Consider the following 24,343-nt stretch of genomic DNA (forward strand, 5'->3'; position numbering starts at 1 on the left):
ACCGGGATCATTGCGCGAGTCCCTGTGCCTCGTACTACGTGTGCTTAACCTTTTGTGCCACTGCCCAGCCCCTAGAACCACATTTCACATCCATTCTTGCCCAAGCATAATCCATGTGATGTGTGACATACAATTATGAATTTAGAACAAAATAACATCATGTATCACTCAGGACTAGAGTTCAGTTTTATGCTGTATTTTACATAGAGGAGTACATTGTGTAATATTTGTCATTCTGAACTTCCACAATCTTTCTATGAAGCATCTGAATAAGTATTAGAAGCAGAAATTCTAAAAATACTTTTCTACTAAATCTTTTGGTGATCTCTGGAGCAGTCTATTTGAATTCACCACTCCCCCCCGCCTAGCTTTTGGCATACCTTTTTGTTGTCTGCTTGAATAGTGTTCCTTCCCTTGGGTCAGAAAGATTGAATTTCTCACCCCAGAATTTAAATTGCTTTATAATTGACTTTGTAGGGAGACATATACTGGCATGGTGAAGTCTGAAAAAATTCAGAAAAAAATTATTCTGGATCTATCAGAAGTGTGAGTGGGGGAAACATTGGAAAATTGTAGGCCTGACTGGACAAACTGCCATTACTATGATGCTGTGCATAAAAGGCAAGAATAATGAGACCCATATTATTTGTTCTCAATTACATTTTAAATTTGGCTATGGGTCATAGGTAATGACACTTGAAATGCAGATATATGACCCATATTTAAGTTGTAAATTTTTAAAAAATATGTTGAATATAGTTTGGTTTGGGAATTTCTATAAGAGAATAGGTACAGGGTTAGAAGTTATTCTAAATTTGAATTTGGAAAAAGGGTATGTTACTTCTTAGCTTTTTGATTGATAAATTAATCTATTAGATCTTTTTTTTTAAGATATAATTTCTTCAAAGATTAAAAGAAGGCCATTAAACTATTTTTAGGGGCTGGGCAGGTAGTGCATTGGGTAAAGCACACATAGAGCAAAGGACCGGCTCAAATATCCCAGTTCGAGCCTTTGCAAGCAGTGAAGCAGGTCTGCAGGTGTCTTTCTCTCCCCTTCATGTCCTCCCCTCTCAATTTCTCTCTGTCCTACCCAACAGTAGCAACAGCAACAACAAAAATGTGTGGAAAAAAAAAAAAGATAGCCCCTAGGAACAGTGGATTCATGGTGCTGGCACTTAGTCCCAGCAATAACCCTGGAGACAAATATATATTGATTAAAGGACTTTTATTCTTCTAGTCACCTAGCATGTACTTCCTGGTAAGACTGAGGGTGATATCAATGGAGTAAGCACTTAATTATATTTATATAGTTTCTTCACATTTGGGAGCTACTCTTTATCTTAATGCAACAATCTAGTTCTTTTTATTTTATTTTATTATTATTATTTTTTTATATTTTATTTTTTTAATAATTTATTTCTTTATTGGGGAATTAATGTTTTACATTCAACAGTAAATACAATAGTTTGTACATGCATAACATAACATTCCCCAGATTCCCATTTAACGATACAACCCCCACTATGTCATTCATCATCTTTCATGGACCTGTATTCTCCCCATCCACCCACCCACCCCAGAGTCTTTTACTTTGGTGTAATACTTCAATTCCATTTCAGGTTTGACTTGTGTTTTCTTTTCTAATCTTGTTTTTCAACTTTGGCCTGAGAGTGAGATCATCCCATATTCATCCTTCTGTTTCTGACTTATTTCACTCAACATGATTTTTTCAAGGTCCATCCAAGATCGGCTGAAAACGGTGAAGTCACCATTTTTTACAGCTGAGTAGTATTCCATTGTGTATATAGACCACAACTTGCTCAGCCACTCATCTGTTGTTGAACACCTGGGTTGCTTCCAGGTATTGGCTATTACAAATTGTGCTGCCAAGAACATATGTGTACACAGATCTTTTTGGATGGATGTGTTGGGTTCCTTAGGATATATATATTGATTAAAGGACTTTTATTCTTTTATTCCAGGAGGGGAATTGCAGGGTCATAGGGTAGGTCCATTTCTAGCCTTCTGAGAGTTCTCCAGACTGTTCTCCACAGAGGTTGGACCAATTGACATTCCCACCAGCAGTGCAGGAGGGTTCCTTTGACCCCACACCCTCTCCAGCATTTGCTGCTGTTACCTTTTCTGATGTATGACATTCTCACAGGAGTGAAGTGATATCTCATTGTTGTCTTGATTTGCATTTCTCTGACAATCAGAGACTTGGAGCATTTTTTCATGTGTTTCTCAGCCTTTTGGATCTCTTTTGTGGTGAATATTCTGTCCAAGTCCTCCCCCCATTTTTTGGATGGGGTTATTTGTTGTCTTGTTGTTGAGTCTGGCAAGCTCTTTATATATGTTGGTTATTAAACTCTTATCTGATGTATGGCATGTAAAGATCTTCTCCCATTCTGTGAGGGGTCTCTTGATTTGGGTAGTGGTTTCTTTTGCTGTGAAGAAGCTTTTTAATTTGATGTAGTCCCATAGGTTTATGCTTGCCTTAGTCTTCCTTATAATTGGATTCGTTTCATTGAAAATGTCTTTAAAATTTATGCGGAAAAAAGTTCTTCCAATATTTTCCTCTAAGTATCTGATAGTTTGTGGTCTAACATCCAAGTCCTTGATCCACTTGGAATTTACTTTTGTATTTGGTGAAATACAGTGATTCAGTTTCATTCTTCTGCATGTTTCAACCCATTGTTTCCAACACCATTTGTTGAAGACTCTGCTTCCCCCATGTAATAGTCTGGGCCCCTTTGTCAAAGATTAGATGTCCATAGGTGTGGGGCCTCATTTCTGGGCTCTCAATTCTATTCCACTGGTCAGTGTGTCTGTTCATGTTCCAGTACCAAGCAGTTTTGATGACAATGGCCCTATAATACAGTTTGAGATCTGGGAGTGTGATGCCTCCGGTTCTGTTCTTTTTTCTCAAGATTGTTTTGGCAATTCTAGGTCTTTTCTGGTTCCAGATAAACATTTGTAGCATTTGTTCTATTCTCCTAAAAAATGTGCTTGTGATCTTGATGAGGATAGCATTAAATTTGTAGATGGCTCTGGGTAATATATTCATTTTGATGATGTTAATTCTTCCAACCCATGAACATGGAATATCTTTCCACTTCTTTGTGTCTTTTTCAATTTCTTTGAGTAGTGACTCATAATTTTCAGTATACAAGTCTTTCACTTCTTTGGTTAGGTTTACTCCTAGATATTTTATTGTTTTTGTTGCTATAGAAAAAGGAACTGATTTCTGGATTTCAATTTCTTCTAGCTTAGTGTTTGCATTGAGGAATGCCACTGACTTTTGAATGTTAATTTTATAGCCTGACACCTTACTGTATTGCCTGATGATTTCCAAAAGCTTCTTGCTGGATTCCTTAGGTTTTTCTGTGTATACTATCATGTCATCTGCAAATAAAGAGAGTTTGACTTCTTCTCTTCCAATCTGTATGCCTTTAATTCCTTGCTCCTGCCTGATTGCTATGGCAAGAACTTCCAACACTATGTTGAATAGTAATGGTGATAGTGGGCAGCCCTGTCTCATACCTGATCTGAGGGGAAATGCTTCCAGTTTTTCACCATTGAGTATGATGTTGGCTGTAGGTTTGCTATATATAGACTCTACTATCTTGAGGAATTTTCCATCTATTCCCATTTTTTGTAGTGTTTTGATCATAAAGGGATGTTGTATTTTGTCAAAGGCTTTCTCTGCATCTATTGATATGACCATGTGGTTTTTGGTCTTGCTTTTGTTGATGTGGTGGATCACATTGATTGATTTACGTATATTAAACCAACCTTGCATGCCTGGGATAAACCCCACTTGGTCATGATGAACAATCTTTTTGATATACTGCTGTATCCGGTTGGCTAGAATTTTGTTTAATGTTTTTGCATCTATGTTCATCAGAGATATTGGTCTGTAGTTTTCTTTTTTGGTTGTGTCTCTGTTGCTTTTGGTATCAGGGTGATGTTGGCTTCATAGAAGCTGGCAGGGAGTATTCCAGTGTCTTCAATCTTCTGGAAGACTTTTAAAAGTAGAGGTATTAGTTCTTCTTTGAAAGTTTTGTAGAATTCATTTGTAAAACCATCTGGTCCAGGACTTTTATTTTTGGGAAGATTTTTGATAACTGTTTCAATTTCATTAGCTGTGATGGGCCTGTTCATGTTATCCACTTCCTCTTTACTTAGTTTTGGAAGTTGGTAGGTATCTAGGAAATCATTCATTTCTTGCAGGTTCTCTAGCTTGGTGGCATATAGTTGTTCAGAGAAGCCTCGCATGATATGTTGAATTTCTGCAGTGTCTGTTGTGATATCTCCTCTTTCATTTACTATCCGATTTATTTGGGTCTTCTCCCTTTTTTGTTTTGTGAGTCTGGCTAAAGGTTTGTCGATTTTGTTTACTCTTTCGAATAACCAACATTTACTTTCATTGATCTTTTGTATGGTTTTCCTATTCTCAATGTTATTTATTTCTGCCCTAACTTTAGTGATTTCTGTCCTTCTAGTTGCTTTAGGATTCCTTTGTTGTTCTTCTAGGTCTTTAGGATTCCTTTGTTGTTCTTCTAGGTCTTTAAGATGTGCAATCAGGCTGTTTATTTGTGCCTTTTCTTGGTTCCTAATGTGTGCTTTATAGCTATGAACTTCCCTCTTAGGACTGCTTTAGCTGTGTCCCAAATATTTTGATAGCTTGTGTCTTCATTTTCATTGAACTCTCGAAACATTTTGATTTCTTCCTTGATTTCCTCTTTGATCCAGAAGTTGTTAAGAAGTGTACTGTTGAGCCTCCACATTTTGGGACTGTTACTAATCTTTTGTTGATTCTTAAGTGTTAGTTTAATTCCACTGTGGTCTGAGAAGATGCTTGGGATGATTTCAGTGCTCTTGAATTGGCTGATGCTGTCTTTGTGGCCTAACATATGGTCTATCCTTGAGAATGATCCATGTGGATTTGAGTAAAATGTGTATTCCAGTTTCTTGGGATGAATGACTCTGAAAATGTCCAATAGTTCTAGTTTATCTATCTCTTCATTTAGCTCCCTTATGTCTTTACTGATTTTCTTCCTGGATGATCTGTCAAGTTGAGAGAGTGGGGTGTTGAAGTCCCCTACTATGATTGTGTTACTGTTAATATATTGCTGTAGCTCTTTCAGTAGAAGTTTGATGTATTTAGATGGCTTCTCATTGGGTGCATAGATATTAATAATTGTTAAGTCCTCTTGATTGACTGATCCTCTGAGCATTAAGTAGTGTCCATTCCTATCTTTTTTAATCTTATCTATTTTAAAGTCTATCATGTCAGATATGAGAGTAGCTGTTCCTGCCCTTTTTTGTGGGCCATTGGCTTGAATGATAGTTTTCCATCCTTTCACTTTAAGTCTGTGTTTGTCTTGTTGAGTTAGGTGAGTTTCCTGTAGACAACATATTGTTGGGTTGTGTTTTCTGATCCATCTTCCTACTCTGTGTCTTTTAATAGGTGAATTCAGGCTATTGACATTTATTGATATCAAAGATTGAAGATATTTTAATGCCATTCTTGTAGAGTTTTAGAGTGTTTTGATATATTTCCTATTAGTGGTGGTCTGATTGTTTATAGGAGACCTTTCAGAACTTCTTTCAGGGCAGGCTTGGTGATGGTTGCTTCCTTCAACTGTTGCTTGTCTGAGAAGGTTTTGATGCTTCCATCTAGTCTGAATGACAGTCTAGCAGGATATAGTATTCTTGGCTGAAAGCCTTTCTCAGTGAGCACTCGATAGATATCTTGCCATTCTCTTCTGGCCTGTAGTGTTTGTATGGAGAAGTCTGCTGCTAATCTTATGGGTTTTCCTTTGTAGGTGACTCTTTGTTTTTCTCTTGCAGCCTTGAGGATCCTTTCTTTATCCTTATTCCTTTCCATTCTAAGTATGATATGTCTTGGTGTCTTTAGGTCTGGGTTAATTCTGTTTGGGACCCTCTGGGCTTCTTGAATCTTTATGTCTTTGGTGTTGTCTAGACTAGAGAAATTTTCAGCTATTATGGCCTGGAAAATGCTTTCTTCCTCTCCTTCTCTTTCTTCCTCTGGTAAGCCAATAATGCGTATATTGTTTCTTTTGAAGTCATCCCATAGGACTCTGTTGTTGTTTTCAGCATCTCCTAATCTCTTTTTGAGATCTCTTACTTTTTTTTAGTTGTCTCTAATTCATCCTCAATCTTGCTAATTCTGTTTTCAGCCTCATAGATTCTATTCTCTCTGCCCTCTACTGCTTTCTGGAGTTCATCTATTTTGTTGCCCTGCTCTGATACTGTTTTAGCTTGTTCAGCTAGTTGCCTTCTTAGCTCAGCTATTTCAGCTTTCAGCTCTCTAATAACCATGAGATTATTAGAATTTTCTTCCATATTCTCATTTGTTGTTCCTGCATTTCTGATTACAATTTTTTCAAATTCTTTACTCACTCCTGTTATTATTTCCTTAGCTAATGTTTGGATGTTGAACTCGTTGTTTTGTGCTTCACCCTCTGGAGGACTTTTAGCTGGACTCTTGTCCTGGTTCGAGTCTCCAATATTTTTTCTTGTTGTTTTAACCATTTTATATATTATGTTATGAGTTCCCATTATCAGTACTTTTCAAATTATTGATCACTATTGCCTGGATTGACTTGTGTCTATGTAATTTAATTAAAGGGTTTACCGTGGTGGAAGTTAACAGTTTTTTCAATCCCTGAGTTGGAGATCAGTGGTGTAAAAGCCTCTTTTTTTTTCTTCCCTGTAGGCTATGGGAGCCTGAGGGCTTTTAAACTATCAATAGGCTTCTTGGCTTAATCATTGATTCCTGACCAAGAGATAAATCAGGGTGTGGCAGAGATAATCCAGTGGTTATGCAAAGAGACTTTCACAGCCCCTCAGCTGTGCCACCGAGGTATAGGTCTTCTCCTGAGTTTCCAGGTTAGATCTCTGTCCCCTGGTGTCCCTCCCTCTTGCTGCTCCAGATTCTGAGGGTAGTAGCAATGGAGTCCCAGAGTTGCACTTGGTGAGTCTCTGGGGAGTCCTTTCCTCCCTTCAGCTGTCCCCTTGTTGGTGGAGCAGACTGGAGGTGTTGTCTCCACTGAAAAACTGTTGAACTGTTAGCAGTCACTTAATCTCTCCTTAGGCCCCTCTCTCCTCTCTGTCACCAGCCACGCGTGTTTGTACTCACGGGTGATTTACTGGGTTCCTGTGGTCATTCTAGTCCTGTCTTGTTTGGGTCCGGGTGGTCTCCTTTGGTATTCCTAGTTGATCTGGGAGAGGAGAGGAGAGGAGAGGAGAGGAGAGGAGAGGAGAGGAGAGGAGAGGAGAGGAGAGGAGAGAAAGCCATCTGCTGCTCGTAGCTCCGCCTCCAGAAGTCAAATCCTTCCTCACAATCTAGTTCTATTCTCAGCTCTGATACCATCTTTCCCGACAATATTTTATTCTATCTGCATATTAGTTAGCGATCTTAGGCAAAAATTACTAAAGCCATGCGCTTCTTGGAGCATATCTAACTTAGACTTCCTAGCTTCTTTCCTCCCCAAGATCCCTAATCACATCTGTTCTACTACTTTTTGGTTCCTTTTTATTAAATACTTTTCATTATATCTTACTGACTTTCAGCCAGTATTTTGCAGATGCTACTATGATTCTATCCTGACCCCTCTGGGCACACCACCTCACCAATGTGTCCTAGAACCTCACCTTTCCAGAGCTTTATCCCACTAGGGAAAGATAGAAACAGGCTGAAGATATGAATCAACATGCCAATGCCCATGTCCAGCAGAGAAGTAATTACAAAAGCCAGAATTCCCACTTTCTTCACCCCATCAGGAATTTTGGTCCATACTCCCAGGGAGGGGGTGAGGATGTTAGGGATAGATGACCAGAGGACTTTGAACTCCAATTCGATCAGGACACCAGGACAAAAGAGGGAAAAAGAAGTTTATTATGAAGTATTGATAGGTATAGGTGTAACTTACAAAGGAAGAAAACACAGGACCACACAACAGATAGGGAAATATATATACATGTAGACAGATATTTATGTAAATAATAGTCATCCCACATCTGTGACCTTGGGAGAATTACTGTAGTTGCCAATGGAGTGAATGTGTACACAGAACTCTTGGTGGTAGGAACAGTGTAGAATTATACTCCTGTTATCCCATATTTTTGTAAATCAGTATTAAATCACTAACAAAAAAGAAAAAAACCTAAAACAACAACAAAAAAAGCATACATCAACAAGCACAAAAGTTAATATGTTGTGTATCTTGCTGATGGTTTGAAACTAATCTGATCTTTAAAGTTTATTTACTAAGTATTTTAAAAACTAGTACAATTTTTTTCTTAGTGCTTAGAGTAAATTTCTTTGACTAGCATAGTGGTGAGCAGGAAAGCATTATGGTAAGGAGACTTATTGAACATTTGGACGCAGGTCTTTATGCTTTCTGGTTTGACAAGGGATATTGTAATATTCATATATTTAGAGAGAAACCTAGAAACTTTATAGTAGTACCAAATTTTCGAGCTCTTAACATGTCAGGCTCAGGAGTTTCATTTATTTTAAAGTTAGAACCAGGGTGATTACACCTTACTGAACTCAGAAATGAAAGATTACAAGATATTTGAGGGAGATTAAAGTGACAGTTATGAAGATGAATTGGTCATAGGAGAGACTATAGGCAGGGAAATTAGTCAGGGAATTAGAGTTCAACATCTGAAAATGAAGCTGGAAGATTATTGGTAGAAAATTTCTGTAGCAGATATTTTATAGGAAGAATTAATTGTATAAGACAACAGTGACATTCTAGGGAGCTAGGGTAGAAGAGATTAATAACAAAAGTGAGAGAACGAGGAATTATTTCATTAACTACATTAAAATAAGTCTTTGTAATTGAAGATTTTGATTTTAGGCATGTTGAGTACTAGTTGTTTCCTAAACTTGAAATCAGAATGTATTTCAAGTTTTAGACTCATTGAAGGTGAAGTTTTGGACCGGAAATTACTAAGACTTCAAAATTAGTATGTGATGCTTGGAGAATGACCCCAATACTCATTTCCCTATTGCTGAATGTTTTCCCCCTGTTCCATCCATGATGTTGTCACTGATGTTAGGGGTTCATAGAGATGATAACTGTGTTACCAAGATAATGAGAAAATTATTGTTTCAGGACTGTTGACTCAATCTGTTTTGCCAGAAGTATTAAATTTGTTGAGGATTATTTCTTACACTTTGAGATTACTTTTGCACAGTTTATTTCTGTGGTATTTGCCCTGTTGTCTGCTATGTGTTGACTTAGGCACAATTTAAACTCTTCAAAGTCTTTGTAGGAAATTTATTTGATATGATACGACTGCTAACTACTGTATGTTCTCATGAACATCAAAATCTTACTGTGTTCAAAATACTTTTTTAAATTGTTCCCCTTTACCCTATTCTTTCTTAGTGGTTATGTTTGTAGAGAATGTTCATTTGTTCCTAATTGTTGTTTATGCTGTGAAAGTTATTTTTCAGTAAAATCAAATGTGACTTAGATGCATCTTAGGAAAAATTTACTTCAACTTAATGGGTAGTCTATTCCACTGATGTATTCATTGACTACTTGTTTCATTACTAGCCTAGGTTTCCAGTTTTACAGATCACTGAGTTCATTCATAAAGCCATGTGATTGGAGAGAAGTTAGAGGCATAGTTTCAGATGTATACTTTCTACTTTGATATTTTTCCTTGGGATATGCTTGCCTTTGAACTCTGTAATGCAGTTTAACATCTTATGTTACTATTTATAACAGCTTATTCTCTCCATTCAGAAGAAATTGAGTTTACTACTCATTGAATACATAAAAATGCAAAATATAAAAAATAAAATGTACAATACTTTCAATTATGTACTGAATAAACATTCATGTAAGTTACATTGGAAGTATGACTCAGTGTAGTTTTTATGTAGCTCACAGAATTTTTAAATCAATCCAATTCCAATTGTGTTTTAGTGCACCTGCAGGAAAGACATGGTGAAAATTTCAATGGACATCTTTGTGAGGAAATTTCAGCCAGACAGATACCAACTTTGGAAGCAAGGAAAGGATATATACACCATCGATCACACAAAACCTACTCCAGAATCCACCCCTGAAGTAAAAGCGTGGCTGCAGAGGAGGAGGAAAGTAAGAAAAGCATCCAGAAGGTAATGATCCCTTTCATGCCCCTTCTTGTTGTGCTTATGCAATTAAAATGGTTCGTTGAACATGATGTTTTCAAATGCTATTGATGTGCTTTTGTCTTGCTCATTCATTATTAGTTTATTTCACATATTACTGAAAATTTGAGGTCAGGTATTTTTTAATTTCCAAGAGACATGATAAATTAAATGTAGGAAGATACATATTCTGTGTTTGGAAAACTCCTCAAGTTGTTTTACATAACAAATACAACCATATTGAAACTTCTTAGACTCTGCACTGTTACTTTAAAATTTGTATTTAGGGGAGTCGGGCGGTAGCACAGGTGGTGCAAAGCACAAGGACCGGTATAAGGATCCTGGTTCAAGCCCCCGGCTCCCCACCTGCAGAGGAGTTGCTTCACAAGCAGTGAAGCAGATTTGCAGGTGTCTATCATGCTCTTCTCCTCTGCCCCCCCCATTTTTCTGTCCCATCCAACAATGAAGAAATCATTAACAACAACAATAATAATAACCACAACAATAAAACAACAAGGGCAACAAAAAGGGAAAATGAATAAATAAATATTTAAAAAAAGAAAAAAAACCTAAAATTTGTATTTGGTACTCTGTATTTATCTCCATATTTTCATTAGCTTCAGTAATATAATTTATAACATTTTTGTTTTGCTACCAGTTTTTCTGTGATTTACCGCTATTTTCCTTCATTCCTTCTGATATGTTACTTTCCTCATTAAGCAACCTGTATTATACTACACCTTACACACATGGCTTTATCTTTTTTTAAGATTAATACCGAACATGTATTTCTGTATGGTCTATGCAATATTTTTATATTATGGATATTCTTAAGAACTTTATTCTGTATTCCATTTTTTTGTGACCATGACCTTTTTACTTATTTTTATTATTTATTTATTATTTATTGTATAGAGACAAGGAACAATTGAGAGGGAAAGGGAAAATAGAAAGGGAGAGAGGGGGAGAGAAAAGGGAAGGAAGAGAGGGAAGGAGGGAGAGGGAGTGAGAGAGATTCTTACAGCACTGCTACACTGCTTACAATGTTTATTCCTTGCAGGTGGGGTTGTGGGACTTGAACTATGTGCGCTCAACCTAGTCTACCATCACCTGGCCCCTTTCTGCTATTTCAGAATGGTAGTGAGTAGAGGAAGCTAGAACATGAAGTCTATCACACTCTGTATGTCAGTTCCCACCTGCAGAGGGAAAGCAATACCTCCTTAGTAAATAAGTGAAGCTGTATGGGAGGCAAAATAGCATAATGGTTATGCAAAGAGTTTCTTGTTCCTTATGCTCCAAAGTCTCAGATTCAGTCCCCACTCCACCATAAACCAGAGGTCAACAGTGCTGTAGTTCCGAAGGAAAAAAAAAGTTAAAGCAGAAGTATTTTGATCCTTACCTTGTGGTAATTTATGAAAACTGTGAGAATGTATGTATATAGTTTCAGTATCTAAAATGTTTGATTCACTGTAGGTTCCAAACAAGATATATTGGAAACACTTATTTAGAGTCAGTGATTTTTGATGTTTGTTTATTTATCCACATTACCATTAAGAAATAACAGATGACATAAGTACTAGTAAATATAGTTGAGAGTAAATAAGCACCAGGGCCAAGGAGACATTTGACAGTGTGCATACTTTGCCACACACATGACAATAGGTTTGTGCCCCAGTACTACATGGGAACTGCTATGGTACTGAGGAAACATATTAATCTACCATCACTGTGGTATCTCTGCCTCTCCTGTTTTTTTATTCCATCTTTTTATATCTGAAATGACAAGGCAACTCAGATTGGTAAAGAGAGAAATTGAGAGGCAAGAGAGAGAGAGATAGTAAAGGACACTGAAAGATAGACCCCGTAGCACTGTTTTAACATTCGTGAAGATTTCCCCCTGCAGGTGGAGACTAGGATTTGAACTAGAGACATTGCATATTGTATCATGTGCACTCCACCAGATGTGTCGCTGCCTGGTCCCCCAGATTGGTGAAATTGTACAGGCACAAGTCCTGACCCACACAAGAACATTCAGTAGAACATCTTGCTAATTTTCTTCAGTGGACAGAAAACACTATATATATAGTATTAGACATATAATAATAATAATATATATATAGTGTTAGACATATAATCATATGGTTTACTACTTACTAGTCACAATGATATTTTTGTTTGGCAGAGAACATATATTTTTGCTATTTAATAGGTTTTAAATAGGTTTAAAAAATCAATAAACTTTATTTATCCAGTTAGAAAGTCTGTTATAAGTCTTATTAATTAATTATGCTCAGACTGCTATGTCTTATTAGTTATGCTCACTGAACTTCTGATATGGCCATAGAATTTGTTGCTCTCTCTTAAGTAATACCTTTTTAAAATTATTTCACATTTATTATGCTATTCATAAAGTTGATACTTTCCATGTAGTTCAGAACTTGAGTTAGCTATAAAAGTGCAAATATTAGTGATTATACTATTAATTTTACTGCCAATATTAGCCAAGGATGTTTGTTCTCGTAAACTTTCTGTAGTACTTAGGGTTATGGTATTTTCTTAGAATATATGTTCTTACTTGGTTTTCTATTCCTAAATGAAAATGTTAGGAATATCATGTGTAAATGGCACCTAGGCCTAGTTACTAGGCGATTTCTATAAAATCAGTACTAGTAAAATAAAACTATAATTTCTTATTAAGAGAAGTAAAATAAAGGATGTCCACCTAAAAATAGTAATTGATATAAAGTTAAACACACACACACACACTCTCTCTCTCTCTCTCTCTCTCTCTCTCTCTCTCCATCTATCTATCTATAGCTAAACCAGAGTACTAGTTAGCTCTGGCTTATGGTAGTATTACATGTTTCATTTGGCAGTATTGATGCCTCAGGCATCAAGGTGTTTTTGCATAAGCACTATGATAACTCCCCACTCCTGGCTAATGATGATTTGACTTTTATTGCTCCCCTTTTGCCAACAGGCACGACACTGGAGTATAGTCCACAATTCCTGGTGACCATCTTTCCTTTCTTTTCCTTTTTTTTTTTTTCTTTTAATTACTTCCAGGTTTACTGCTGGGATTTGGAATCCCTTGCTCCTGGAGGCCATTTTTTTTTTTCTCCCTCCTCCCCAACTGCCCATTTTATTTCATAGGACTTGCGAGGGATGGGACACATAGAGAGTGAGACAGAAAGACAGACCTACTTCACTACTTGTAAAGTTTCCTCCCTGCAGGTAGGGTGTAGGGGCTCAAAGTAGGGTCCTATGTGTGCTTAGCCAGGTATGCTACCGCTCCCTCCCCATTTTCATTTTTCTTCCTTTTATAGTAGAATCAGAGGGAAAGATGATGAGAAGAAAAGCAAGACTTGCAGCACTGCTTCATTTCTTGTGAAGCTTCTCCTCCTGTAGGGGGAACTGGAGGCTTGAACCTGAGTCCTTTCACATGTTAATGCATATGCTCTTTGAGTTGCACCACTGAGTGGCCCCTGACTTTTACCCTTAATGATATTCATACTTCAGAATTTTACTAAGCTCAGGAAAGCATAGTGACTAGGTTACTTTGGATGTTGACTCAGATTTTAACAGTGCTTTTACTTTTCCTATTCTTTAGTTCACTATCTGAATAATATTTGATTTATTTTTTTTAAAGATTTTATTTATTTATTAATGAGGAACATAGGAGGAGAGAGAAAGAACCAGACATCACCCTGGTACATGTGCTGCCAGGGATTGAACTCAGGACTTCTTGCTTGAGAGTTCGATGCTTTCTTTATCCACTGCGCGACCTCCTGGACCACACTAATATTTGATTTCTTAATTATTCTTCATTTTATTTTTATTCTCAAACTTCCTTTAATACTTAATATAAATTTTTAGCAATGAATTTTCCCTCATAATGTTTAATAACCAGTTATATGTGTTTTAATTTTTGAAATGAATTGTTATGCAGATTGTAGTTGAAATTTTAATAATTGTGGATTATCTTTGCATAGTGCTTGAAAAACTATCAGCTTTTTTTCTTATCCCCCCCCCACCCTTTGTTCTTATCACTGGGGGTTCACCACTTCAGTTTGACTTTTTCAGATAGAAATACAAAAGGGATAGACTGAAAGAGAGCACAACATAGATACTTTATTCATTATGGTGTGGACAGGACTTCAGTTTTTCTTCTTACACTGTATGAAACTTCATTTGTATTTGTCCGTACTTTATCCTGTCCATTGCAAATACTCTTCTCTGACCACAACTTTTCTTTTTAATAGCTTTCATTGTGCTAGTTCTCACTCTAAGAGGTCTAAGATTGAAGAGGAAGAGGCATTGTCTACTGCAGTTGAGAGGGTAAAGTGTCCTTCCCCTCACCCAGACACAGGAAATGTTGAGGTAAAAGAAAAACCAGAAGTGACAGTTAAGGTAGAAAACACAGAAGCACCTTTAGAGGAAGAAGTCTCTACTAGCAAAATTCAGCTGGGTCCAAGTTTATTAAATTATGGAGTCTCAGGTGAGTAATTTGCTGATTATGTTCCACATGTAAGTAGTATGTGGGTGATGATTTGATGCATTAAATCTGTTTACTAATGCTGCGTAGGCAGCTCAGTACCTGACAGCATAGGACTTGGGTGTGTGAGGTCTCACTTTCTATCTCTAGCATATTTGCCAAGCTGAGCAGTTCTCTAGTTGTTCTTCTGCTTATATAAATAAATTGAACTGTAAACTACTAAAAGTGCACTAAAGAAGAATAAATCTATGTTCCCTAGACCCAAACTTTACTTTTCCAGGTATCTTAACGAGTGAGCTATCTAAAGTTGGTGGGTAGCTCTCCCAATAGGACAAGTACATGCTATCACAGTCTGGAGCACTACTGTGTAGTATAATGAAATTGTGCTTATTTCTGGTTTAAGAAAAAGAAGATTCTAAAGTTAACTTTTTTCCCACATGGGTGAAATTTAATCTATAACATGCAGTACATTTTTGTCAAGCTTCTTTTGAATTTACTTTGTACAGAGAAAACCAAATTATTGATAATTCAATGTAGATTCTCAATGTTTAACTTAACATTAAGAAAAAAAAGATTTAATATTATAAGAACAGAATGTGTAATGGTGTGTATATTTTCCTGTATCCCCATATTAATTATGTGCATTGTCTACCCTCTTTATAACCTTCCCTTCATCCCCTTCCCCCTTTCCTCCCTCCCTAATTGTCACCTGGGTTATCTCTGGGGCTCAGTGCCAGCAGTAGTAGGATTCCACCATTCCTGATGGTCATTTTTTCCTTTTTTTTTTTTTTTTCTTTTTTGTTTTTTGATAGGACAGAGGAAAATTGAGAGGGCAAGGTGAGATAGATAGATAGATAGATACATACATACATACATACATACATAGGGTGAAAGATACCTGCAAAATTGTTTTACTGCTTGTGAAGCATATCCCTGCACATGGGGAGCAAGGACTTAAAACTAGATCCTTGCACATGATAATGTGTGTGCTTATCTGGGGATACCACCACCCCTTTTCCTCTTTAATATTTGTTGGAGACTTTATTCTTTTAGTATTTGATCTTATTGGTAATTTCTACCATTTTCTTGTATCCCTCAAATGGTCTGTCCTTCAATTGTCAGGACTCCTTGAATCCATCCACCTCCTTGTTTGGTTTTTATTCAAGGCATCTCTGTTGCCTATATGGTTACATATATTGCATCCTTCCAGTTTTAGCAGCCAACACTCTAATTTCCTTCTGCTTTTCAGTTCTAGCTATAACAGTTATAGTGATCCCTTAAAAAGACATCGCTTAGATACCTATCTTCTTACTCTTACTTCACTGCAAAAATCAGTAATTTCTGATAGTTTCAGCTAATCTGATCTTTGCTACTACTATGCTCTTATTACATTTTTAATTGAAATATTTATATTAGTAGAGCTTAAATCAACACTTTATTCACTGATTTCATATTGCATTTGAGAACTAGATAGAAAAGAACATGTTACTATAATTCTGTGTGATAAGTATCAGGGAAAGGTAGCACAAGGAATTCCCAGTAAGTTAAACAATATTTTGAATAGAAAGGAAACTGGAATGACAAAGTTTCTTGGAGTAGATCATACCTAATTAACTTGTGAGATAGGAACAGAAGATGGCAAGGTAGCAAAAGTAGTGGAGAGAACAGCAAACAGAGAAGTTAATGCAATACATACAACTGTTTCTTATAGTCTTTCACCAAAGTTTTCATCATACAGATATTTGAGATGCTTGCTATGTTAGGCGAAGCACACTCATATTTCATAGTCCAGCTGCTACTTAATTTTTTTTTTTAATTCTTTGTTTGGGGTTGGGGGATGAATGGTTTACAGTTGATAGTAAAATACAATAGTTTGTACATGCATAATTTCCCACTTTTGCACATAACAATTCAACCCCCAATAATTCTTTTTTAAAATTATTTTTTTATGGTTTTATTAGGGAAGTAATGCTTTATAAATCAGTTGTCATGTTTTCAGTTTCATATCTTTCTATGACAGTTGTCTGCATATCACTCCCACCACTAGCCCAGGTCTTCTGCCAACCATCTTGCACTGGTGCCCCAGTGCCCTCTCATCCCCTCCTCCTACGTATTCCATATTCTTAGCCTTGTGTGACACAGACCACATCTAGTTCAAATCTTACACTGTGTTCTGCCTTCTCCTCCTTGTTTCATAAATTTTACCTATACATGAGATCTGTTGTTCATTTTACTCTTACTGGGTGGCCTCACTTAAGGTGATTCCTTCACATTTTCTTCAAAATGAGTCAAACGAGATGATTAAAATAATTGAGCAGTATTCTGTTATATATCTATTATCTATCTATATCTATCTATCTATCTATCTATCTATGTATCTCACAGTGTGTGTGTGTGTGTTTTTTTCTTAATAGTCTTTACTACTTATTCTATTTATTTTACTTTCTCCCCCCCCTTGGCTCTAGGGCTATCACTTGGGCTTGGTGCCTGCCCTACAAATCCACTGTTCCCAGTGGCCATCTTTTTCCATTGTTGTTGCTGCTGTTGCTGCTTTTACTGTTGCTGTTGTATAAAACAGAGAAATTTAGAGAGGAGGGAAGATGAAAAGGAGGAGAGAAAGATAGACACCTGCAGACCTGCTTCACTTGTGAAGCAACTCCCCTGCAGGTGGGAAGCAGGGGACTCAAACTGGAATCGTGCTGGCCTATACTTCACACTTTGTTCGCTTAACCCACTGTGCTACCGCGCAGCCCCCCCCCCCCCCCATTTTACTTTTTAAACTTTATTTGGTAGGACAGAGAGAAATTTAGAGGAAACAGCAATTGAGAGGGAAAGAAACAGAGAGACACCTGCAGACCTTTTTCACTGCTTGTGGAGCTTTCCCCCTGCAGATAGGGAATGGGGCCTTGAACCCAGGTCCTTTGCACACTTTAATGTGTGCATTTAACCAGGTGCCTCACTACCTAGCCTCAGTGTTCTTTTTTTTTTAGCAATACAAATCAAAATACAGAAAAGCCCTATGAGTTTTTTGTTTGTTTGTTTGTTTGTTTGCTTTTAACCTCAAGTTGCTGAGCCTCAGTGCTGGCACTACAAATCTATCACTTCTGGTGGTCTTTTTTTTTTTTTTTTCTTTTCATTTAATAAAATAGAGAAGTTGAAAAGTGGGGAGAAATAGAGGGAGAGAAAGATAGACACCTGATTCACTGTTCCTGAAGCGTCCCTGTTGTAGGTGGGGAGCGGGGGCTCACACCTGGGTCCTTGCGCATATCCTTGCACAGTGCTATTTGCATTTAACCAGATTTGCCACTGACAGGCCAGTGAAAAATATTTCTTTATAAATTTGTATAAAAGGAAACTGATACAAATCATTTACTGGAACACCAATACTTTTTTCTTTTTAATTTTTTATTTATAAAAAGGAAACATTGACTAAACCATAGGATAAGAGAGGTGCAACTTCACACAATTCCCACCACCAGAACTATGTATCCCCTCTCCTCCCCTCCCCTGATAGCTTTCCTATTCTTTAACTCTCTGGGAGTATGGACCCAAGGTCATTGTGGGATGCAGAAGGTTGAAGGTCAGGCTTCTGTAATTGCTTCCCCGCTGAACATGGGCATTGACAGGTCAATCCATACTCCCAGCCTGTCTCTCTCTTTCCCTAGTGGGGAAGGGCTCTGAGGAAGCGGAGCTCTAGGACACATTGGTGGGGTTGTCTGTCCAGGGAGGTCTGGTTGGCATCATCTAGCATCTGGAACCTGGTGTCTGAAAAGAGAGTTAACATACAAAGCCAAACAAAATGTTGACCAATCATGGACCTAATGGCTGGAATAGTGCAGATCAAGAGTTGGGTTGGAGGGCCATTTTGTAGATAGCTACTAGGCATATTGTAGTTATATTCAAAGAGCCTGTTGCTATGCTAGTGTTTTTTTTTTTTTTTTTGACCTGTTCCTGAAATCTGATATGCAGGTATCCTACTTACTGTCTAGGGAGATGATGTCATAGCTGGCAGAAGGACCAGAAAGCTACATCAGGGATGAGAGTAGGTCCCAAATATGGGAAAGGTGTATAAATATTGTTGATTGTAACCCCCATCAATTTTATGTGATCTGGGGTCCATATGCAGCTTAGGAGCCTATGTGACCTCTGCATCCCTGTAGATCTGAGCTCATTCTGTGGTCATAAGTAGGAACGTTCCAAACTGCCCCAATATCGTCCTATCTTCCTCAGGTATAGCATAGAGTGTATATTGAGGACACCAATACTTTAAGTGTTACTTTATCATTATTTTTTTATTGGGGGGGATTAATGGTTTACAGTAACTTAGTACTTTACATTTTTATCTCTAGGCTTTGAAACCTTGGTGTGTGTGTGTGTGTGTATGTGTGTGTGTATTTGTGTGTTTGTATGTGTAGCGAGAAGGGAGAATGGAGATGGCAGTGACATCTGAAGAACCCTTTGGTAACCTTTCTTGCCCCTATTTGTGGAGTTCAAGTGGGGAAATTGGTAGATTCTAAGTCACAAATAGTTTAACAATTCTATTCACTAATACTATAATGTAATGGGGTTAAGCGGGGGTACACTGGGTTAAGTGCATATGGTTCAGAGTACAAAGACCTGCACAGAGATCTGATTTGAATCCCCAGCTCCCCCCCACCTGCAGAGGAGTCTTCACAAGCAGTGATACAGGTCTGCAGGTGTCTCTCTGTCTCTTCCCCTCTCTATCTTCTTCTCCTCTCTCATTTTCTCTCTGTCCTATCCAACAACAGTGACAAAAGCAACAACAACAAGAATTGGAAAAAATGGCCTCCAGAAGCAGTGAACTTGTAGTGCATATACCAAGTCCTAGCGATAACCCTGGAGGCAAAAAAAAAAACAAACAAACCTGAAAACCTATATTGTAAGATTTATTAACAGTCCTGTTTTGTTTTTTAGGAAACAGCACATCTAAAATGGAGCAGATGAAAACTGAAGATAACCATTCGTATGCCATAAGTTCACTTTCAATTCCCACTGAGTCTGTTGATTCTCGCTCTGGTGACCATGTGACATCTGAAGAATCAGATCCACCCAAGCTTCTGTGGCCAAAGTCACCTGAATCATACTCCTCCATAGTGGAGAGTAATAGTGTGCTGACAGAGGGAGAAGAGAGTGATGTTGAGAGCCACAGGACTGGCCTTGAATCTGGGGAAGTCCCAGTCATCCCCAGTGGAGAGAGAAATGGCTTCAAGGTTCCCAATGTATGTGTCAATATCTGTTATTACTATATTCATTTTGTGGTAAGAGGGCTTTCTGAAAACTGCATTCTAGTTATAGGTTCTGTCTCCCATACCACTATAAGCCAAGCTCAGTAGTGCTCTGGTTAAAAAACAACTACAACTGCATGCTTGAGGATAGAGGTGATGTTTCACTCTATGAGTTTTAGTTATATTTGATAGTGAGGTAAGTCATCCTCTTCAAGCTATGTAATGATAACTCAAATTGTATATAATTTTGGTCTCTTATTGAGGCTTATTTATTTCAAAATAAATATTTCCTCAGTCAAGTGATACTAAATTTAATTTAAAAAGTAGAGCAATATTCTGTCTACTCCGTTTTTCCCCAAAGTGAAGCTTGCTTGTGCAGGTGGGACTGGGGGGCTTAAACTGCAATCGTTGCATGTTGTAACATAAACACTTAACCAGGTGATCCATCACCCACCCCCTATCCCTTATTTCTGAAATGACAGTTAATACAATCCTGCTAGCTAAACTCTTTCTGGAACCCCCCCCCCCACACACACACACTTATGTTTTTCAGTTGTGTGGACCAGAAAGCCTATATGTAGCTCCTTTCTGGCAAATTTCAGTTTGCTTGGTACTTTTTCCTTTAATTTTAAAAAGCAAAACAGTTTAAAGAGTGAAAGATAAAAGATTTTATATCAGTGGCTGGGCGGTAGTGCAGCAGGTTAAGTGCACATGGCACGAAGCACAAGGACTGGCCTAAGTATTTGGGTTCTAGCCAGGGTCCACACCTGCAGGAAGGTTGCTTCACAGGTGGTGAAGCGGGTCTTTTTTCCTGTCCTCTGTTTCTTTCTGTCCTATCCAACAATAATGACAGCAGTAACAACAACAACAATAATGGTAAATTACAAGGGCAACAAAAGGGAAAAAATAGCTTCCAGGAGCAGTGGATTCACAGTGCTAATAATAATAGTAATAGCAAAACACACAAAAAAGATTTTATATCAAATTTATCAGGTTTCAAGATGAATGTTTATGCAGTATTTTTTTTGGTACTTAATTTCTCGACTGTATGGTGGTGCACCTGGTAGAGCATGTGTAAGGACTACCTGCATAGTGAAGTTTCATGTGTAGTGAAGCGTTGCCACAGTTCTCCTTCCCCCTTCCCTTGACTTTTTTTTCTCTCTCTACAAAAGAAAAAAGAAAAAAAATATATACAAACAAACAAACAACAAAATCCAAAAAACAAAAATTATGTAATGGTGCATATTTATGCCAGCATCAAGCTCCAGTAATAACCCTGGTGATGATAAAAATTAAATAAATAAAAGTAATTTCTTATTCAATCCTCAGAGAAATAGTGATTCCTGTTTTAAATGGAAAGAAATATTTAGGCTTAACATGACAATATTGCTTCCTGTTTGAAAATAGAAGACTAAGCCATCTGACAGATACTCACAACTGACCAGCATAGAGGAGATCAAATGTCATTGTGCTTCAATGAATTTGAACATATAATCCTTAATTTAAATTGGTTTTAAAGAATTTGTTTAAACTTGGTAACTGTTGAGTATATTGCATGTTCAATAAGTATATCTTGCACTCCAGATAGTATCTTACTATGAAATGGAAGGATAGTTGATTGGCACTACAATAGACTAGACTTCTATTTCTTTTGACGTAAGTTAAATCTGATTTTTCTGTAAAAATAGTAAATTTTCTAGGAGGTAAATAAGTACAATAGGTTTTCAAAATTAAATTGTCACATATCATTGTGAACCACAATTTTGTATCTTTTTTTTCAATATTTAAATTATTTTTATTTCCTTTTGTTGCCTTTGTTGTTTTATTGTTGTAGTTATTATTGTTGTTATTGATGTTGTTGTTGTTGGATAGGACAGAGAGATATGGATAGAGGAGGGGAAGACAGAGAGGGGGAGAAAAAGGTAGACATCTGCAGACCTGCTTCACCACTTGTGAAGTGACTACGCTGTAGGTGGGGAGTTAGGGACTGGAACCGGCATCCTTACATCAGTCTTTGCACTTCATGCCACGTGCGCTTTATCTGCTGAGCTACCGCCCGACTCCTTGTTTTTTTTTTTTTTTTTAAGTAAATCTTCACCTGTGGGTATTTTCTTTCCTGTTTTTGTTCTATAACCAGAGAATAGAGGGAGAGACCAAAACTGCTAAAAGTTGGCGCCATCCACTTAGTAAACCTCCAGCAAGATCCCCAATGACCCTGGTGAAACAGCAAGTAGCAAGTGATGAAGGTGAGCTTGTGACTCTTTTTAGTGAGTATTCTGGTGATGGTTTTTGTTACTGATTTTTTGGTTTATAATACCAGATCCTTATTTAACTTTGGCTCCTGATGTTGCTGAGGATTGACCTGGACTTTTTTGAATGCAAGTCTTTTGCAGTACTGATGTTTTGTCTCTCTCGGCCTAAATATTTATTCTGTGTATATTGTATAGAATTCAGTATTATTGTAACTTTTGTAAGTCACTTAGTAGAAAGGAAAGTTGACCAAGTGGCAAATACATTCTATAAATAATCTGTTTTAAAGGTAAAAGGAATTTGGACTTTCTGGGTAAATACTTATTTTACATAATCTAGCCATAATGCTAGTAAAAGTCTTATTATTTAATATGGTGGAATAAAAATGGTAATTCCTGACATTTGCCTTTTGTTACTTCAGAAGCATTTGAGAGCCACATTTGTAAAATTTCCACATCACAGAATTAACATTTTCTGGTTTTCATTGTGTAGCCTTTATTTTTTACGTGAGCCCTGCAAACAACAACACAACTGCTACTACTAATATAAATACTACTAATACTACTTCTCTTCCCCTTTCTTCTAGTCCTACAAACTCATTAACAATATCTTGAATATATCCTGGTATATATTATTTTTACTTAATTTGATTATACTAATGTGAAACTGGTTTATTTATAACCAGTTATCTCTCCTAGATATGACATTTTTCTGTTTTTTTTTTTTACCTGGTTGCCCTTTTTTACTTTTTTTTTTTCAATTTTCCAAAATGTCTTCTTGTTGACTTCAATTAAAACTTAAATACTGACAAATTATTTGTTTCTTCCTTGAAAATGTCTCATTGCATCATTAGGACTTTTCCTTCCTCTAAAAGGATAAATTCAATACTTAAAAAAAAATATTTATAAAAAGGAAACACTGACTAAACCATAGGATAAGAGGGGTACAGCTTCACACAATTCCACCACCAGAACTCTGTACTCTGTATCCCATCTCCTCCCCTGATAGTTTTCCTATTCTTTAACCCTCTGGGAGTATGGACCCAAGATCATTGTGGGATGCAGAAGGTTGAAGGTCTGGCTTCTGTAATTGCTTCCCCGCTGAACATGGGCATTGACAGGTCCATCCTTACTCCCAGCCTGTCTCTCTCTTTCCCTGGTGGGGAAGGGCTCTGGGGAAGCGTAGCTCCAGGACATATTGGTGGGCCTAGACCTCAAATAAATCCCTCTTTCCATTGTTACGGGTCATTTCTATCGGGAACAACACAATAGACCCCTTTGTAGGCCCCCATAGGACCTTGCCCTCAACTTGGATCAATAATGGTAGAGAATGTTCTATCCTCTGAAGGGAGGATGGACAACATACTCTATGCTACACCTGAGGAAGATGGGTCGATATTGGGGCAGCCTGGAATGTTCCTACTCATGACCTCAGAATGTGAGCTCAGATCTACAGGGATGTAGAGGTCACATAGGCTCCTAAGCTTAATATGGGCCCCAGACCACATCAAATCGATGGGGTTTACAGTCAACAATATTTATACCCCTTTCCCATAATTCAGTACTTTCTATGAAAAGACCTTATTTTAGATAATCTCCTGTACTGCTGGAAATTAAGATCATATGACTGTGAAGGCTTATTCAAGAAATTATTATGAAATTTGGGTCCAAGCTTTTCATTTAGGTTAAATAAATTCACCAAAGTAGATATTCATTAGTAGATTCCCCACACTTTCTGTCTCTTTCATCCCCATATTTAGGAAAACAAATTATTGCAGTGATTATATAATGATGATAGTTGTCAATACAATTCCAATCATTGGGTGAACTCTGTCTTTAGTAATACAAAAAATTAAATGTGTATTTATTTCCATATGTTACTATGTTCAGATTTTTTTTCTGACTTTATTGTACTGCATACAAGCTATTTTCTTCATAGTTTCAAGAGTAAAGATGATTCTATATAAAGTAATTAATAAACAACATACACTACATAGGAATTTTAATTGCATTTCTTACTATATACATATTCAGCATAGGTTTTCGAAAGGGGATAGACTGTACTGACACATGCAAAACACTGCTGTCTTCTGTGTTCTTATTTTCTTTAGAAGTTTATTTTAATGTGGATCATCATAAGCTAGCCTGGCATTTCTCCTTGTAAAGTCAT

The 24,343-nt window shown here is 37.2% G+C and overlaps 1 protein-coding gene across 2 annotated transcripts in view; it reads left to right on the forward strand.

Moving 5' to 3' along the window:
- The window catches only part of KDM4C (lysine demethylase 4C), a 397,677-nt gene that overhangs the window by 202,428 nt on the left and 170,906 nt on the right, over positions 1–24,343 (forward strand). For both annotated transcript variants that reach the window (XM_060199547.1, XM_060199548.1), the window contains 4 exons: positions 9,978–10,171; positions 14,446–14,681; positions 19,614–19,918; positions 22,062–22,170. In XM_060199547.1, coding sequence (XP_060055530.1) covers positions 9,978–10,171; positions 14,446–14,681; positions 19,614–19,918; positions 22,062–22,170 — 844 coding nt within the window. The remainder of the gene's footprint in view (positions 1–9,977; positions 10,172–14,445; positions 14,682–19,613; positions 19,919–22,061; positions 22,171–24,343) is intronic.

The sequence above is a fragment of the Erinaceus europaeus genome, chromosome 10 (assembly GCF_950295315.1).
Source record: "Erinaceus europaeus chromosome 10, mEriEur2.1, whole genome shotgun sequence".
Lineage (NCBI taxonomy): Eukaryota > Metazoa > Chordata > Mammalia > Eulipotyphla > Erinaceidae > Erinaceus > Erinaceus europaeus.